Source organism: Coffea arabica, chromosome 11e (assembly GCF_036785885.1).
Source record: "Coffea arabica cultivar ET-39 chromosome 11e, Coffea Arabica ET-39 HiFi, whole genome shotgun sequence".
NCBI lineage: Eukaryota > Viridiplantae > Streptophyta > Magnoliopsida > Gentianales > Rubiaceae > Coffea > Coffea arabica.
In genome coordinates, this window is record NC_092331.1 from 12,685,723 (window position 1) to 12,705,015 (window position 19,293).

General features: G+C 36.7%; 2 protein-coding genes and 1 long non-coding RNA gene across 4 annotated transcripts; 1 reads left to right on the forward strand and 2 right to left on the reverse strand.

Moving 5' to 3' along the window:
* Nucleotides 1-6,653: 6,653 nt before the first annotated feature.
* Nucleotides 6,654-8,552, reverse strand: LOC140021007 (uncharacterized). Its single transcript, XM_072071696.1, has 2 exons — nt 8,375-8,552; nt 6,654-7,788 (listed from the first exon to the last, which is right to left on the reverse strand). The coding sequence occupies exon 2, from the start codon at nt 7,773-7,775 to the stop codon at nt 7,101-7,103; it is 675 nt and encodes a 224-aa protein (XP_071927797.1). The 5' UTR covers nt 7,776-7,788; nt 8,375-8,552; the 3' UTR covers nt 6,654-7,100.
* Nucleotides 8,553-12,034: 3,482 nt separating this feature from the next.
* Nucleotides 12,035-15,459, forward strand: LOC113691838 (uncharacterized). Of its 2 annotated transcripts, XM_072072800.1 has the most exons (6): nt 12,038-13,472; nt 13,560-13,712; nt 13,783-13,854; nt 14,137-14,509; nt 14,699-14,916; nt 15,027-15,459. In XM_072072800.1, the coding sequence occupies exons 1-4, from the start codon at nt 12,162-12,164 to the stop codon at nt 14,263-14,265; spliced, it is 1,665 nt and encodes a 554-aa protein (XP_071928901.1). In that variant the 5' UTR covers nt 12,038-12,161; the 3' UTR covers nt 14,266-14,509; nt 14,699-14,916; nt 15,027-15,459. The 2 variants fall into 2 exon arrangements, with proteins under 2 accessions (XP_071928902.1, XP_071928901.1); XM_072072801.1 differs by lacking the exon at nt 13,783-13,854 and having other exon boundaries at nt 12,035-13,472.
* On the reverse strand, nt 14,201-17,721 carry LOC140021590 (uncharacterized). The gene is made up of 2 exons (XR_011825478.1): nt 16,991-17,721; nt 14,201-14,474 (listed from the first exon to the last, which is right to left on the reverse strand). It is a non-coding gene; the product is annotated as an uncharacterized lncRNA (long non-coding RNA).
* Between the last annotated feature and the right edge of the window lie 1,572 nt (nt 17,722-19,293).

A 19,293-nucleotide genomic window follows, 5' to 3' on the forward strand; every position in this document is an offset into this window, starting at 1 on the left:
AACTGTCTAAAATGGATCACTGGATGCATCCCAGGGCAGCAAGGGTATTTTGATTTTTTCATAGGCTACATTGCTCCGATTGAGTTGAAATTTTGTAGACAACTATAAAATATCATTCTCTACAACTTTTATGTTTTATGCTAAGCCTAATTCGGCCTCTAACATCACGAACTGGAACCAGACAGAACTGAACTATCATTTTCCAGAAATCTGGAATTTTACGGTTTCAAAGGAAACTTTCTTCATTTCATGCTTCAATCACTACCACAACCTCTTATATAAGCTTAGATACAACATATACATCCATACAACAAGTATAGGTAGCAAATCCTTCAAACCCTAACTCATGTAACTCAAGAAAACATACACTATATCCACCCAAATCACTACAATAGCTATCATCTACCACAAATTTAAGGTACTATGCCAAGTCAAGCAAGATTAAGAGTAAGAAATGAGGAAATCAGCATTATTACCTTGTTAAAGTGACTACCAAGAGCAACCCTAGCTTTTCCTTCCAAAATTTCACCAACACACCACTAGCTAAACACTCAAGGAAGGTTTTAATCGGTTTAGTTTCTTGTTTCCTCACTTAATATACTCAAACTCAAGATGAAATGGTTCAGCTCTCCCTTGGTTTTTCTCTCTCTCTCTCTTGGCTAAAGCTGCAGAAAAATGATGAAGAAAGGCAGCTCCATGGTGATAAGAAGGCAAGACAATTGGTCTTGGTCAAGGCCCTTAGTTGGCCAACAAGTGTCATCACCAATTCCACTCATTTTTTTGTTTTTTTCCTTGCAAAATTGGGTCAACATTTTCGGCAAAAGCAGCTGAGATTGAGGGGATATTTTGCTCAAATAGTAATGAGCTTGTATGATAAGAAAGAAGTGATCAAGTGGTGTGTTCAATCGGTAGTGCACGGTACACGTCGGTTTGCACCGTTTTTCCTTAAATCACATGTACTAGGATTGTTTTACTTATAATTCACTAACTTATTATTCTCACTTCTAATTTCATATTATTTCTCATCTAAAAGTCACTCTTACCTACCAAATTTGATCCTCACTCCGTACCGAATAGTCACACTATAGAAAAACGTGAAAACCCTAATCCGCTCTAACTTGAAAACGAAAAGTGAAACCCTACTTTCTAGGTTCATTTGCACTTATTGCGGAGTAATTGAATAGTAGGACTATTATAAATTAATAATTTCCAAATAAAAGGGGATTTTTAAGAAAAACGTGAGTGGTTTTACAATTCCATAAATTGAATTTAAAATATAAGAAATTTGAGAAAACGGTCAGTCACAAGTGAAACTAGGGTTTTGATTAGACTTTTAGGGTTTCTAGTCTTATAAAATAAAATGAAGTTTTAAATCAAACCCAAAGAAATAACTTTAGTTTCTTCTTTAAAACAAAATAATGGTTTAAAATAAAAATAAACTAAAGAAACCGTAATACCCTCTTTGAGACTAAACAAAATATGATCCTAAAAGTTGGGGTATTACAGAGGATGCTACAAATTGAGATCAAACAATCTAAGAAGAACATCTCAACAAAGAAGATTTGGATTAGTTTACCCAGTTGGGGCAGTAGGCCATCCATCGCAGCAAAGTAGTTACAGAACCTATACACAACAAGCAATGTGTAAAGATAGAATATTGGTCTCAAATCAATATATTTATTTTTTATTTTTTTGACTTTTTAACTCAAACGCAAGCCTTATTCACACCTAAGGTGTTTTCTGAAAGGTACAGTAAGAGGAATCAAACCTCGCTTGGCCTCAAGAGAAATTATTGACTCGTCTGCTACCAGTCAATACGCTAGCCTAAAAAGATAAGAAATTTTTTATGGAGTAAATAAAAAACAAAGAATTTTAGGGGTAGTTGTATAATTTAGCAGAAACTACAAAGCAAGGCTAGCTTGTCAATCACAAATTAATTAGTAAAATAGATAAAAACAAAGAAAAAGAAAAATAACAATTTATCAAGAATTGTAATTAAGCACCACAGGCAACAACATGAAACTCATCACGCAAGTCTTTTCTCAAGGGAGTATCATGCAACTAAACAAATAACAGAAACAACATAAGAAGATTCAGGGGAAGAATCGCCAGACGAACCGAAAACAAGATATTCATAAAATAAGAGAAATTTCTCAACAATTTGATAACACCAACAATAGTTGAATTATTAGGAGGAAATTCTTTATACAAAAGCCCTAAAAAAAATAATATGTAAAATTTTATACAAAATCAACTACGTATCTGGATGCATTTAGGATCCTTATTGACACATTTAATAGTAATACTAATAATATTGATTAAAAATATATAAAAATATAGAAATCTACCCTAATTAGAATTCTAAATAAAGTATTAACAATATAGATGAAGAATTCCTGAACCCATCCTCTAAATATATTGATAGTATAGATGAGGAATTTCTGAACCCAAGGTCCTCGTTGTGTATCAGTGGTAGATGACTTGTAAGCAGACTATGTTTGCTCCTAAAATTTTCCCTTAGCATACTTCATGTAGTATTACTAGTCACTCTAAGATGGAACAAGCATACTATATCAGTAGGCTTAGATTTGTTTTGCTCCTAAAATTTTTCCTTTGCATATTTCATGTAATATTACTGGTCACCCTAAGATGGAACAAGCATACTATATCAGTAGGCTTAGATTTGTTTTTCTCATAATGAATCTTAGAAGAATAATCATATGTTGCTGCAATTTTGCAAAAACTATTGACTGGCTACATGAGTATATGATGCATATTGAGTTAATCAATCTCAGAAATTTTGATGTACAAATGACTAGAAATTAGAGATGTATTCAGCTAAGGGCTTGGTGGCTTTATAATTTGCAATGACGACAAATTCACAACAAATATCTGCAGCACTGCAGTATTCAATCAGATCTGGAATATGGGACAAGGAACAAAACAAGAAATATTAACCAGATTAGCTGTCAAAGTAAACGGTAGACAAGTCAGAAGAAAATGGGCACCAGAGGTTGAAATGAGTAAAAGACACTTTCTAAGATCCATGCCTGTCTCCCATCAATGTCAATAGAGGAGTTGGCCACCACATTAATAGTGGGGTGGGAGGTCAGGGGTTCAAACCTTGCCCTGACCTCCCATCAATGTGCCTCTATACGAGGAGTGTTCTAAATTCATATGAGTAAGTGGTGCACCCGTCTGGTCTGATGGTGGTTCAGTCCCCGTCAGATTCTCTCGACTCAATTGGGCCACTCCTTAGAGTTGATTCCCATAGAGTAGGTTCTCCCCCCTTTAGGAGTGGGAGTAGGTTAGACTAGGCTAGATGTGTTGTTACCGGTAAAAAAAAGATCCATGGCTGCCATTACACAAGTAAAAATGGGGATCTTCTTGAAATATAGGGCCTGTTTGGAACTTGAGTTTTTACTCAAGTTTGTTTTATACTAGTTTTTTACCAACTTTAGCTACAGTAAGCTAAAAAAAACTTCTCAAAGTTTTCCATCTACATACTTCAAAATACCCAAAACACACACAAAAAAAATTCCTTTCCCCTTTTCTTCTTCTTCCTCCCCCACCCCAACCCACCACCACCTCCATTGCCAGCCACCACCTCCGCTGCTAGTTCCGACGCCGATCACCTCTCTTTACTCTTTATGTCGGTCTTTTTTTTTTTTTTAAAAAAAAATTAGAAGGGGCCGATAAATACTCCTTTGTGTAAGAAAAATCCAACCATGAGAGGAGACTGCTCCTCCTTGAGGACAATACCAGGCAATTCACTCATACCTATGATGGCAAGCAACTCAATGGTCTCCCTATCGACCTCAATCCTATCGGTCTTGATCGCGGATTCTTCAGGAACGAAGTCCATGCAGCGCTCTCCCTCTTCCTTTTGAAGCTTGAGCAAAATACTCCAAATTGGGCTCTTTTGGATCCGTTTCATGAGATGGGTAGAGAACCCGACGATCTTGTTTTTGGAGCCTTTTTTATGGGATGATGACGACTTTGCCGAGGACTTTCTTGTTGGTGTGGAAGTCTAGCGTCAACTTGGAGTAGTAGCGCTCAATGACTTGGCTGGAGGACTTCTTTACTGTCTTGGTGCGGACGCAACCCATTTCTTGGTTGGCTTGTTTTTTGCAGCCTGGGCGGCGAGGGGAGAAGGTGTTGGGGGCGAGGGAAGCTGCGGAGAGCCGGGGGAAATGTGAGCGTTGCTGAGGCTCCCGGTGCCGGTCTTCTTGGGGAAGGGGAAGGGAGGAAGGAAAAGAAAAAAGAAAGAAAAAAAGAAAAAGAAAAAAAGAAAAAGAAAGAAAGAAATGAAAAGGGAAAAGTTTTTCATCTTACAAAAGTTTTTCTACAACTTCTACCGTGATCTAAATTAAAGTTTTAGACAAATTTCCAAAAAACTCAGGTGCCAAATAGGGCCATAGTATTGGTGAACAGAAAGTTCCACAAATTGGGAATGCATACGAAAAAATGAAGAAAACACAGATGATAACTCATTTTCTCATTTCAAGTACTTGACTCTTGAATTGAGACCATTCCGCTGTTAATCTGTGTTATTGGCAGGCATTGTTTTACAGAAAAAAGTGCTAGTAGCGCCGGGGAGAAGGAACATCACATCACATGAAAAAACTAATGAACATTTGTATCATTGGCACAAAATATTTTCCTAGATTTATATTTGGATAAATTCCATTGTGACCCCCTAAACTATACGCGGTTTCCCGTTTCAGTCCCTAAACTTCAAAAGGGACACTTAAGTCCTCAAACTACTAAATCCATCCCAATTAATTAAAAACGTTGACCGAATCCACAAAACCATCAAGGTTTTTGCGGCATGTAAAACATGTGCTATTGACCAAGGGCAAGGATGAAAATTTAGACAAAAGATATTAAAAATGAAATAGGAATTTATTTTTAGCACAAAGAAGGGAAAGCTTTCCTCCTTTTATCCAGCACATTCGGGTCATATATTTGACCCGATCCAATTCATGAAAGAGAAGCGATGTGCCCTAAGAAAACAGAGACCAATTGGTTGAATCTCAAAATAAAAGGTAAAAACTAAGAAGAAAAGAGCATCTGAAGATAAGAAAGGAGACAAAGGAAAGATCGTTAGGGAAACATGCAATTGTGGAAAACAACCATTGATGATGACATTATGGACAGATTTAAACCCAAGAAGAAGGTTTTGTCGACATCCAAATTATAGGGTAATTTCCATTATTTTTGTTGTACTTCTTCCCCTATATTTCTGATTTGTATACAATGCACCCAGATAAACTTGTATTTACTCTCTTAATGGTGTTGTTAATGTAGAAATCGGGGGAATGTAGGTATTGGGATTGGGTGGATCTTGAGATGTCCAAAGGTGCAAGAATATAATATCTGGACCGATAAGAACAAAGAACAAATTGGAATCTGAGATTGAGAGGTTGTAAGAGAACTCAAGGCTGTAGCAAGGAAAAATAAGGAGGCTGAAAATATACTTGTTTCTTCACTAGGTTGTTGCTGTTTTAGGGATCCTTTCGTTCAAATCTGGGGCATAAAGGTCATCCTGGGAGTTCGACAAGAAACACCTATATGATTGTGGGAAAAGAAGCAATAGTGTAGTGGGAATATAGTGTAGTATAATGCAAGTCAAAATGGTGCTATTTAATTGGGATGGAGAAGATGTAATTTTTGCTAGCAGTATAAGTTGCGGTTTCTAGTGTAATGTAGCATGTGTTTCAAGGAACACTAATTTCACTAATTTTGGATAGATTTTATAGTTTAGTGGCCTCCGTGTTCATTTGTTTGAACTTTAGGAACCTATGTGTCCTTAGCTAATGAAGCATAGGGATTGAACTATCCCTTTTCTATAGTTGAGGGACTAAAATGTCCCAACTTGTTGAAGTACATTTGGGAGTATATGATAAACCTGTAAACATTTCCAACACCACCAAGTGTTTGAGACAATAGATGCAATTGAAAATGGATTAAATTTGAGCATTTAAGAAGAAGGCATGTTTAACCTTACACCAAAAGACCAGCTCCCCAAATTTTAATGTGAACAATTTATGTAAAAATTCACAAAACAACAAAACATCATTTGTGAGAGATCCCTAAAAACACAACTATTTGCTTCCAAGATTTAAATTCATTAACTTTGCAGCTTCGTTTCCATTCCCATAGAGCTACACATTGCCAATGCCAGTTGAATCATTCATGTGACCTACTACTACTTGCAGTGTAGACAGATTTACACACATGTTCCCCTTTTATTGGCTCTAAACATGTATACAGCCTTATAAACCTAGAAACAACTTCTTCATCTATATTAGCCTCAACAAACACAGCTGATCCTAGATTTGCTCTCTTCAGTTCACCGCAAAAAGCTTCCAACATGGTGTACTACTTATCATGAGACCCTTGAATGGCACCTCTCACTTTTCTAAGTGCTCTATACTTTTGTTTAAGATTGAAATCCACATTTAACTCTTCAGTCACTTTGGTCATCAACTTATGTACTGTCATAGATGATGCTTTCTTGACCTCATCAAGAAATAGTTTGTTGGTCAGTCTAGATGTCATGTTTTTATTATGGAGCACTCTTCCACAAGTGTGCTCATCACTAAGTATTTTATTTGAAAGGTAATCTCATCTTGCATTTTAGACCCCAATCGCTGCCAATCACAATTTTTGCATTTCACCCTCATCCTCCATGTATCATTTTTCTTGAAATACGCATCTCTCCCATCCATAATTGCTTGGATTCTTATAGCCAACCTAAATATAATAACTGATGTGAACTTCTGACCAACTTCAAATTGTGGTTTCTTCATGTCATGTTTCTCATTGAAAACTAGAAATTTAGGCCTCCTTTTCTTAGCACAGCAATCTTCATCAAGTTCACTTTTGACTTTTCAATTCAAGTGAACCATTCGAGTCATATTCAGATTGCATGTCATCAATATCAATCATATCAGGGCCATCACAGCAGTTAATTTCATTGGGTGGGTCTCTCTTCTTTCCTAGCTTCTTCTTTCTTTGTTCATTGCAATGAGAAGGATCGGGTTCATATGCACCTAGTTCCTCTCCAATAGTTTGTCCAATTCTCATGGCTTCAATTAATAAGTCATTGTCTCCCCCTCATCCTCATAGTCTGAATCTGCCAACTTCTCATCAACATTGACTCTATTTTCATCCTCTTCTGGTCTAGCGTTATCACGTGATGCTTCCCCTTTAGCACCTTCATTGTTGGCTGCCTTTTTTGCATCTTCATTAGAATTTTTACACTCATCCTTTTGTCTGACTTGTGGATTTGAAGCCTCATCATAGCCTTCAACACCTTCTAGTTCCTTTGAACCAACACCCCTGCTATAAGCTTTCTCTTCTACAACAAATTCAGCTTCAGGAGTTTTGCTATTCATGTCTTCATTTTCTGGTTCATCTTTAGCAGCTTTGCTATAAAAATTCTCACTTTCTGGTTCAACTTCACGAGGTTTTCCTTGCTTATTTGTAGTTTTTGGTGCTACTTTAGGCCCTTTGCTACTGCACCCTTTACTACTATGTAAATTTGCTGGTTGTATGTCAACATTTTCTCTTCTATCTTGTTCCACTTCACCACCATTGCCACTCTCTTGTATGATCATAACATTACTATCTCTATCCCCTACAACTTCGTCTCCCTTAGCTTGACTTGAGAGTGTAGTAGCCTGTGGGAATGAGCCCCTTGGAGAACCTTCACCTTCAACTATAAGAAACACTTCTGCCACCCTATGTGGTGGTAATGTGTTCACCATGACCTCGTAGTCCCTATCACACAAGTAAAAGAATAGGTTAGCATCAATATCATCCTTGACAGCAAATAATACCACGCAAAACCAGCTTCTTTATTACACCCAAGTCTCTCTCCACACTTGTCTAGAACTAGCAATCACCACATTTTCAGGTTACATCCATCTGTAAAGTCAACCCTTCCCCCTACATACTATTTGTTAGGAGAGTTTGTGAATGTCCCTTGATGGTGTTTCTTCAACAAGAAAGGTTATGACTAGATTCCCCTATTACCATTTTTTAATTCAATAATTAAAATTTTTACACCTTTCATAGGAGATCAAGGACCACAATGTCTTCAATACATGGAGCATTGGGGTTTGGACAGCATAAACTTTGACTTGAAAAACACCCCAAATCATTTGCAGGCCCATACAATCAACATTATACAATTTTCTCAACCATAATTTGTCAGTAATACCTAATTCAATCTTGCCCTTTTTTCATTCCACAAGACTCCTACGAACCCTAGCCGACAACAATAACAATTCAAATAAACCAACTATCAAATACACTATTACAATAATCAACAAGAAAACAATGACTCAAAAAATCATTCTCTTACCCGGTTCGGTCTTTCTCTTCTTGTTCTTCACTGGAGATTTCATTTCTCCATCAACCCTCTTCCTTCCCATGTCTACAATATACTTGACCTCTAAATCATGATCACAATTAGTTCATGGTATTTGATGGTAGAAATTGGGCAATTGTTTGTTCACTTCTTCACTCTCTCTCTATTGAAATCGAAATATGCAAAGTGAAGAATAAACAAAGTTGTTTTGGTTTATCTCTTTGGCCCTTATACCTAATGGGCAAATTTACATTTCTGTCCTAACCATTTTAGTTTTCATTACTTATTTAGCCTCGCTAACGGCGCATGTTTTACATGCTCCGAAAACCTTGACGGTTTTGTGGATTTTGCCAATGATTTTACTTAATTAGGACGGATTCAGTAGTTTGGAGTGTCCCATTTTGAAATTTAGAGATTGAAGTGGGAAAACACGTATAGTTTTAGGGTGAAAATGGAATTTACCCTTTATATTTTGGGTCAAACTAGTTTTAGAGTACACATGTGTCATATCTTTTTTTAATAATATTACTGGAACTCATAACTATATATATGTTCTTTTAAAATTTAATATAGTAATGAAAAATAGTCTACATCTAATCTTTGATACTTTTTTTTTGTTTGTTATTTTAAATGTTATGAGAAGCTAGTTTCTATGGCCTTTTCTTCAAATATTTTGTAAATTAGTTTTTGATACTTCAAATGTTTCCTTTTTTCATTTAAGACATTTATATTGAGCCCAACATCACCAATGCCTTTAATAAACTATAGAAATATAACCTATTCGAAGTTTTCAAATAATCAAACTTTAAGTAAATCAAAGAACTTTAAGTAAAAAAAACAATCATTGAGCATAAATTCCCCCAAAAAAATGTATAAGCAAAATATTTTTATTTCCACAAAGGCAGTTTATGTGTTTATCAAATTTTTATTAGTAGGTAGGTAACTTACCTACAAGGTTTTAAACAAATTATTTAGTAAAGAGCAAATTATCTGGTTGGCCATTAAACTTTTGCCATCGTTCAGTTTTGGTCACTCAACTATTAAAAGTCTAGTTTTGACCATTGAAATATATAAAGTTAAGACGTGAGGCCATTCTGTTATATTTGGCCGTTAAGTTTACCAATATGTCTGTTTGCACGATTTTCAAGATAAAAGTTAGGGTCAATTTAGGAAGTTCAAAATCTTCTCTCAAAAATTGTCCATCTTCCTCCTCCTCCTCATCAAATCTTCGTCAGACCCTTTTCATCCTCAAATCTTCCCTTCACCGTTTCATTACTCTCTCCGTCAGTTTCCACCGACTTCGTTGCTGAATCAATAATTGAAATCTTCCTATAATCTCCGCTCACTTTATCATTCATATTTATACTTCAGCGGCTCCTTCCCGGACAAAAGCTCCAAAATCACACTCCAAAAGCGTATATGTCAAACTTCTGCGTCGCCAAGCCGGTGGACTTAAACTCCGGCAACAGTATCCTCTCACTCCTTCAAATTACCCACCCCCATTCCCCGACCTCCGCAGCTCCGGCAATTCCTTTTTCGTTATCTCACCTCCATCATATCTCTCCGTCTCGGAGCATAGCTCGGCGGCTCCGAAATGGCAAATTCGGGCATTCAAGGAAGGCTCAGTGATAATAATTTCACTGCTCTTCACGTACTGGTGGACCAAACTTATGCTAAATCTAGCTGCGGTGTGGATATAATTCAAGCCGTAAGCTAAATCCATGGCGATTTGCATTCGCAACATCCAGGTTGAAAGAAAGGTGAAATCAGGGTTTCTTGGATTTTGGAGACAAGTAGAAAGATTGGAGCCGTTGATAAATTTGTAAACTAAGTAAATGTGATTATTTGAAATGGAAGCTCCGAGGAGCTTGATTAAGCATTTATGTGGCTTTTACAAATAAAGAATAATTTGGATCTGAGTCAGATTCGTGGATTGTTTGATGGATTTTCCGTTGGAAAATAAAGTAAGTATCTTACCTTCAAAGTTTTAAACAAATTCTTGTATAAAGTAAGTATCTTACCTTTAAGGTTTAACACCTTGGCCCAGATACTGACTCAAGAATTTTTGAATAGGAAGCATAGATATCCAAAATGCTAAACCTAAATTAATAATAATTGATGAGTTTAGAAATTATAAATGATTGCTTTTCCAATCAATTTCCTGACTTAGGATAGGGTCTTATATTTACCCTTTTTGTGGCTTTTGCATCCTTGCAAAACCTAATTATAATCTGGACTGTTCATTTAGTACTTGTACATGCTTGGAAACTAGGAAAAGAAGGTAAAAAGATACATTAGAATAGATTTTAACTCAAATGTAGTATTTTCATTTAAAATAGGAAATATAATGTACAAAGGTTATTGGTTCAAATCAGGGACATCTAACTCCTTTAATGTCCTATTATTAGCTATAGTTTCTTCTATCTTTGATTATTGAAATAATCACTAGAAGAATTAGGCAATTTAATAGCTAAGTTTAATCCTAAAGTAGATGACAGCTCCTCTCTTCTTTTCCTAGTTTTCTTCCTAAGCCAACGCACAGTCTTCTTAATTTCAAGAATATATACCAGTTCACATATATGAGAAGAATAAGGCATAAGCCAGCCAAAAATTCAAAAAGAAAGAAATAAATCAAATTAGGCAGCAATTCTCGACAATGACGTCAAATTATGATGAATTGTCAGTCAATCTAAATGGAATACCTACTCTACAATAGATTTTTCTAGAAAATATATTTTTACCATGGTCTAGAGGTAAAATATCTGAATCTCAATTTGATGTACATGAAATAAAAAAGTGATTGAAAAATATATTAACGACAAATGTAAAAATGTTTTGGAGAAATTGCTTTCCAGACCAGGCCAATTTTGCTATTCCCAAGTCACAAAATTTCTCAATTTGGTCCTATAAATTAAAATTTTCTCAATTTACCCCTCCCAAATTAAGAAAATTTTTATAACTTGACCTTTCAAGGCTACTTTCTTGAAAACATTACCAATAAGCTCATCATACAAAGATTTCAACTAAAAAAAAAAAGAAGAAACTAGACGAAGCCATTATGCTTATTGCATACCCCCGTGCCATAATTTCTTGCTGATAAAAGTACAATCTTTTGCTGGCTATCCTTTGATTTTTATATAAAGCTATTTACAGGGTTCATCAAAAAAAAAGTGCACTAATTTATCTCAAAAAAAAAAAAAAAGAATGTACTTGTCTGATTGAAATCAATAACAGAGACATATATTAGTAGAATGATAAAATAATCGTTTATAAATTTTGTTCTTATAGTTTGATTTGTTCTATAGTTATTGGGTTTGAACAACAAAGTTGAAACCATTTATTATTTTAGAGGATCAAATTGAGACTTTATCTAATTCCTTCCCCTCTTTTTGATCAATTGTCATCCTTGTATATATTGATGAAGTAATAATTACCAAAGTAATTACAGATAATTGGTAACTGCCAAAGAATCATCATTCTGTGCTTTTTTGCACGTCACACAAGCAAGTGATCCTTTAGATAACAAAAATGTCGCTTTCTTAGATTGTAGGATCCGATTGAGATATTTACTAATTCAAATTATCAAACTGAGACTTATATATATATATCAAATTGAGACTTGTTCATTTTGATGGTGCAATTAGAGATTTTGGACCAATTGGGAGGACCAAACTATAATTAACCCAATAAGAGAGCCGCGCAATAACACAGTAAAGCTGGTGTCTTTTCGCCATTTTATCCCCTTCCTTTCCTTCAATCCAAACGGTGCCTTATTTGAGTGATGAAGGTGGACTGTGTGAGGAGTGTTATCGTCCACAACATTCCCAACCAACCAACACGAATGGATGATCAGATGATGGAGATGCAACGCTTGATGCCTTGTAACTCCCGCCTGGCTGCCTTTATTAGTTGCCGTTCATGCCTATTCGCTGTTTGTCAAAATTCCCGTGACAATTGGATACCACGTAGTAGTGTGGTAAATGTTCCATTTAGTCGCTCTGGGACTTGCAAACTTTGTCTCAACCCGCCCAAGTGCTCTAATGATGCCAATAACTGCTCGACTTTTGTGCAGCCGTTTGGTAGGGAGGATGGGGAGGAACTTTCTTATATTTCCTTCAATGAATCCATTTGCGAAATGTGCATGTCAGGAGAAGTAAATGAGGCGATGTCCTTGCTCTCACAGATGGAGGCTTTGGGCTCTCGTCCCAATTTGAAATCTTACACCCTCTTGATAACAGCTCTCGGAAATGTTGGCAGGACCTTGGAAGCTGATGCTATCTTCCAGGAAATGACGAGTCTTGGATACAGGCCCAGAGTCAAAGCTTTTAATGTCTTACTTAGATGTTTCTTGAGAAAAGGCCTGTCTGGGCTCGCTGATAAGGTTCTACTTACATTGGATGACTTGGGAATACAAAGAAACAGGGAAACCTATGAAATTCTTCTGGAGTACCATGCACGGGCAAAACGTCTGGCGGATACGTGGTTAGTCATTGCTGAAATGAGGAGAGAGGGATATCATCCAAATTCTTTTGTGTACAGTAAAGTTATTGAACTTTACAGGGACAATGGCATGTGGAGAAAAGCGACAAGCATTGTTGGAGAGATACGGGGTATGGGTTTGTCCCTAGACAGGAAAATCTATAACAGCATAATTGACACGTTTTGTAAATATGGTGAGTTAGGTGAAGCAGTAGAAGTTTTTAAGACAATGCAGCTGGAGGGTATAATGCCGGACATCACCACCTGGAACTCTTTGATTCGGTGGCACTGCAAGTTTGGGGATGTGTCTAATGCTCTGGATATGTTCATAAGCATGCAAGAACAAGGCCTGTATCCTGATCCAAAGATTTTCATTACCATTATTTCCCGTTTGGGAGAACAGGGGAAATGGGATGTTATAAAGAAAACTTCTGAGAATATCAAGCATAGAGGGCACCACAGAAGTGGGGCCATCTACGCTGTTCTGGCTGATATTTATGGGCAATATGGGAGATTTCAGGATGCAGACAATTGCATAAACGCCCTAAGATCAGAAGGGGTTAAACTTTCAGCAAGTACTTTTTGCATCATAGCAAATGCTTATGCGCAACAGGTAGGGATATGCACCGATATAGCCTAGTGTCTAGGCAGTGTGATCGCCATTATGAAGGAAATGCTTTTGCTTTGATGTCTTATGCAGGGATTATGCGAACAGACCATTAAGGTTCTGCAGCTTATGGAAGCAGAAGGAATAGAACTTAACCTTTTAATGCTAAATGTGCTGCTCAACGCATTTAGCACTGCAGGGAGGCATTTGGAGGCACTATCAGTTTTTAACCACATAAGAGAGACGGTAAGACCCTTGACTTTTTCAAGTAATCTAATTTGGGAAATCTTTAGCTAATAATTTGGTAATCCTGTAGGGCTTTTGTCCTGATGTAGTTACCTACAGCACACTTATGAAGGCTTTTATAAGGGCTAAAAAGTTTGATCAGGTAGTTTTCTCGTCTTGAAGTTTGCAGTTAATGACCTCATGGTACTCATCACCATTGGTCTATTCTTCTCCATAGAGATCTCTTTTTATCCTATCTGAAACTTGCATAAAATGTACCTTCTACTGATCAATGAAAACCAAAAATTAACCAGAAATATGGCCGACAATCAAGTTGCTTTAATAGTTATTAGGGCTACTGAAGTTGCTGTAATAGTCTGTTCCATCTTACCAGCTTGCCACTGCAGGCTAAGGTCTAACTTATCCTTTCTTGGTTGCCTTACAGGTTCCTAGTATATATAAAGAAATGGAGTATGCTGGATGTACACCAGATAGAAAGGCCAGAGAGATGCTGCAAGCTGCTGAAATGGTTCTCCAACAAAGGCATTTGGAGTTTTTAAGTAATACACCATGATATCTTCTGCACATGGCAAGCTGTTATCACTAATCAGCCCAGCCCTTCTTCTAAGTTCCAAGTCCTAAGTCCTATCGGTGGCTGCTGCCCATAGTGCAAAGCCCACCAGCACTCCGATATGTCATCCTCTGTTGTAGCAGGTGCTTCATCTTCTTGCTCAGCTGCTTATGTGAGAAACCTCTCCCTCAAATCCAACTCCTCAATTCCATCTGCAAATGCAAAGCGATTAACTTCCCACTCTGAGGTATATATAGTTAAAAGCATGGCATAATTGTGCTTAACTTCTTTGTCGCACAAAGAAATCCGTTTATAATTTGGTCCCTCTGTGCATATATAATATTTGCATGTATCTCTCCTTTGCTGATTCAGTATATATATGTATGTATGTATGTATGTATCTCTCTTTTGATAGTACTGGTGTTGGTGCTGGCAGAAATTTAGCTTCCAAGGGTGCTCACTTCAAGAGGTCAAATGGAGCATCTCGCTTCTTTGATGGCTGAGATCACTACTACTAGTACTAGCAGAGAAGTGAGAACAGGTCTTGAGATTACAGCAAGAACTGCTGGGGCTTCAAAGACCATTGAGGTTGAAGTAGACAAACCACTGGACCTAGCTTTGGGTCAAAAGTTGGGTGGTGGTGTGGTCATCACGGTCAGTCCTCCTCCCCCTCCCCTCTTACGTTCTTGTCAAAAGCTGGCCTATATAATTTTCTTCTGATGCCAATTGTGTCTACTACTAATTTCAAGTTGGTTGCTATCCAGGAGTAGAAGGTGGTGGCAATGCTGCAAAAGCAGGGCTCAAGGTTGGCGACCAGGTCCTCCACACAAGCAGCTTCTTTAGGGATGAACTTTGGCCTGCTGATAAGCTTGGATTTACCGAAACCGCTATTCAGGCAAAGTCAGATTCCGTCTACTTTGTTGTCAGCAAGCAAGCTCTTCTTTTGTTTTGCTTATTAATTTTACATGCAAAATTTGTATTTGGATTTTAACCCATTCTGACTTTGAAATTTACAAGATATTTTGGGCCATAGCTTTGGTAGTGGTACAGATTCTTTTGAAGAATTGTTATGGCATTGTTTAAGTTTGTATAGCATAAATTAATTTTGGACTGGCCTCACTTTCTGTTTGAAGCTGACGGCAGACCATAATGTTTCAGTAGAATGACCTGAATTTATTATCAATCTGTTTTTCTGAATGTCCTGAATCTTTTTATATGAACGCCTTTCATTTTCCTGTCTCATTGGTAGATGTTCCACTTTTATCCTCTATCATGTAAGAAATGCAAAAATAGGGAAAAGTGCCTTCCTAATTCCTCATCTTTACCAGGTAAATATTTGGTCTTGTGTCCTTAAAAAAAAAAGTGAAGCTAGAAGTTAGTGCAACAGAAGTATGCAATTGAACATAGGAGCAACAGTAGAATTGCTCAGTCAGTAAATGCAAGAAGACAGAGTTAATTGCTGATGAAAGGATGCGCTGTTTAAATATCATTTTTTTTTGGTAAGTTGCTGTTTAAATATCTAAAAGGTTTAATGATGTCTTTCTTCAAATCAAGAAGCGAGGACTGCACTGATATCTGGACCAGATCCTTGACTATCGTCCAATAGTTGAGAAGTCCGTTGCTTGATGGTAGCACCTCTCCATCAATAGTAGGTTCTCAAAGTGTGGACATAGCTTCATCTTCAGTAGCTGTAATTTGTGAGATGTTTGATCATCTCAGTTGGCAGCAAAGAATGTACAAATTCACGAAAATATTCTTATGGGAGTGGCAGATAAGGCGATGGCCTTTTCTGTTTTTCATTTTGTCTAAACGTCTTTGGATCAATCTTTATCTGGATACAGAGGAGCTGGTGTGGATGTCAAATTACTGCAGAAGCGCCCAGCACCGCCTCAATTTGGACGGAAGTTAACTGATGCTCCAAAGGCAAGGCTGAATATATGACTTAATAAGTATGTTAATTGTTATGCTTCTGTAAGTTTCATTCCCTGTAACCACGTGACTGATATTCTAATCTTTCAGGCTTGAGCAACTCATGTATGTCTCAAGTGTGGGTACATATACACCTTAACAAAATCTTCTGATGAGCAGGCAAGCTTTCGTCACTTGTTGCTCATTTAAACTTTGAATAGTGATGTCAAGCTAGCTATTCCCCTGCCACCCCACCCCCCCCCCCCCCCAAAAAAAAAAAACCACAAAAGACCCCATCCTTCTGTAGTCTCAGTTTTATTTATGAAACCAGTTGTTCAAACCGGATAAAAAGTGGGCACTCTCCCCCTTCCTCCTTACGATTTGTATGGAATTGTATGTATGCCATTTCAAACAGCTGAAAGCCATGCTGTGTAAAATAATTGTTAGTGAATCTGGACTCATGTTGAGGAAAATTTTTTCTCTTGACTTAAACTACTACTGCCTAGCTTGTTGGTAAGTCTTAGGCTGACGGCATGACAAAGTGTAGAGGAAGATAATGTGAGGATGTACCAGTTAATTTTCAAAACCGTAGGTTTAGGTGTAAATTAAGTACAGGCACGTTTTGTCTCCTGCTAAAGAATTAAGAGAGAGAGAGAGAGAGAGAGAGAGAGAGAGAGAGAGAGAGAGCATATATTATTATGTGTTATAAGTTTTACACACATGGCATGTATCTACATAAGAAAAATGAGAAAAAAAAAAAAAATGTAGGGAGTTGAACAAGGTTATTCATTATTGAGTAATATGAAGTTGACTTCTGTACCTGACATGTCCTTGTAATCAACTTGTGCCGGACAAGAGCTTCAGTAGCAAAGTCTTTAGGTTCGCACTACTGAAACGCTCAAATGACAGCCTCTTTGACCTTCGTTTTGGGCGATCAATGCAGGATTTGACCCACTAGCCTTTTCATCGATGATTGCTACAAGTCTTCGGATGCAGGTAGTTCTGTGATCATATATGATAGTATAAACTTAAGTTTAAGAGTTTTTCGTCCTTATATTTTGGTTTATGAGTTAGATAGAGGTAACCCAATTGTCTTAAATCAAGCATAGAAGAGTGAAAGGATCTCATAGGGAGGGGTCCAAGTAGAATTCTTCCTTAGTTTTACTCTTTTGAGTTAGAACCTATGAGCGCGGACTTTTGGACATGTAAGTTGAGTGTTAAGGATGTGCTTTGGGGTTTCATTGGCCTAAGGATGGTAGTGGGTAATTTTTGGCAATGCTGAGATTCTTCAGTTTGGCATTGATTGAAAAAATAAAAAACCAACAAGGGAAACCTGGTAAGACCCAAACTATACCAGGTAACTAGTTAATTAGAGGCCTCATGATGTGCGCGAGATTGCCCAGGTTTGGTTTGGTTTTCTTTTGGAGTTTTAGGACTATACATTAAGGATTTTAATGTCCATGGTGATACGTGTTTCAGCAAATGAGTTTTCAGATGAAGGAAGCTGTAAACAATAAGCTGTGAGAACCTTCTTGTTAATTGTTGTATTCATGTTTCAACGAGACACAAAGTAGGTATGTTTACAATATGTATTATTGTGAAAAGGATTAGCAACTATGGTATGTGCTAATCATGGCAACTATAGAAGTTGTAAAGCAGTCTGGGAAAGGAAATAAATCTTCATTCGGGGTGCATTGTTGCGACTCGTTGCCCTTTGCTTGTTTGTTTTTTAATGGTCTATTTAGCAAGCCAAGTTGGTTTGCCGAGTATACTGGTTCACCCATAAATATTGCCAATAGCTGAAAGGTTGTGTGTGCCTGAAAGACAAATAGAGGTTTGTTCAAAAGTATGTTATATCATATTTGTAAATCTTTCGATTAACTTTGCAAGCACCATGCTACACGCCAACTATTTGATTTGCCTATTCCTTGCAATGGGTTGGAAAATTTACTTGTTAGATGTCACAGAGAATCTTCATATCTTTAGTGTGGTTGGATCTGACTTTCCGCACAGCAGATTTTTAGAAGTTTGATTTAACAAACTAACATTGTTTGTGTGATCAAAATGAGACAAGACCACTGAATGTATCCCCTGGGAGTGCATCCTTTTGAGTTTAATGAATTCAATGACACTACGAGGCATAAACTGCGTGATGCGTGATGGGAAAAAAGATGCAGATGCCCAATTCAGTGAAATTATTTGTACTAATCCAAAATGGATCCATTAATGGAATTTGCTTGCTTCTGATGAAATTTAGTTATAGAAAAATCCCAATATATATATATATATATCTATATATATTGAACCAAAATCAGAGTAAATTCTAATATGAAGAGGGCACCCACAGACCAGAGAAGGTTGATATTACTAGTAAGTAGGCTGAGGATGGCTGCAACCTCTCAGATTGCAACATTCAGAAAGAATCAAGACTTCATCTGATATTTCAGTAAAAGTCAAACATTCATGTAGGGGTGTGAATTGAAATTAAAATCGGTAATTAGGAACTTTGAAATTAGAATTTTTTGAAATTTTGGTATTAGTATTTTCGACCGATTTCGATTTTGAATTCACCAATTTCGAATTCGAATTCATTTCGAATTCGAATTCGAATTCAGTAAATTCCGAATTCATGAATATAAAAATTATTATTATTATTATTATTATATAAATATTATATTACATATATATAAAATATTATATATATGTGTGTGAAAACGAAAACGAAATTGAAATCGAAATCGAAATAGGAATTTCGATTTCACCGAATTCATGAATTATATATATATATATATATATATATAACATATTTGAAATCGAAATAGAAATTCCGAATTCTGATTTCGATTTCGATTTCGAATTGTGAATTCGAAATCGGAATTTCCGATTTGAAAAATCTCGTTACCGAATTCGACCAATTTGAAATCGAAATTCCGATTTTCATTCCGAATTATCGAATTCGAATTCGGTCGGAAAATCGGAATTTTTCGATTTTGCACACCCCTACGTTCATGTGATTATATAATCGTGTAAAAAATAGAAAATGTTGTCCTCATTAAATAATGCCTTAACAACAAAAGTCAGTTAACAATTACTAGAATATTAGAGGATTTAGTCCAAGTTGAC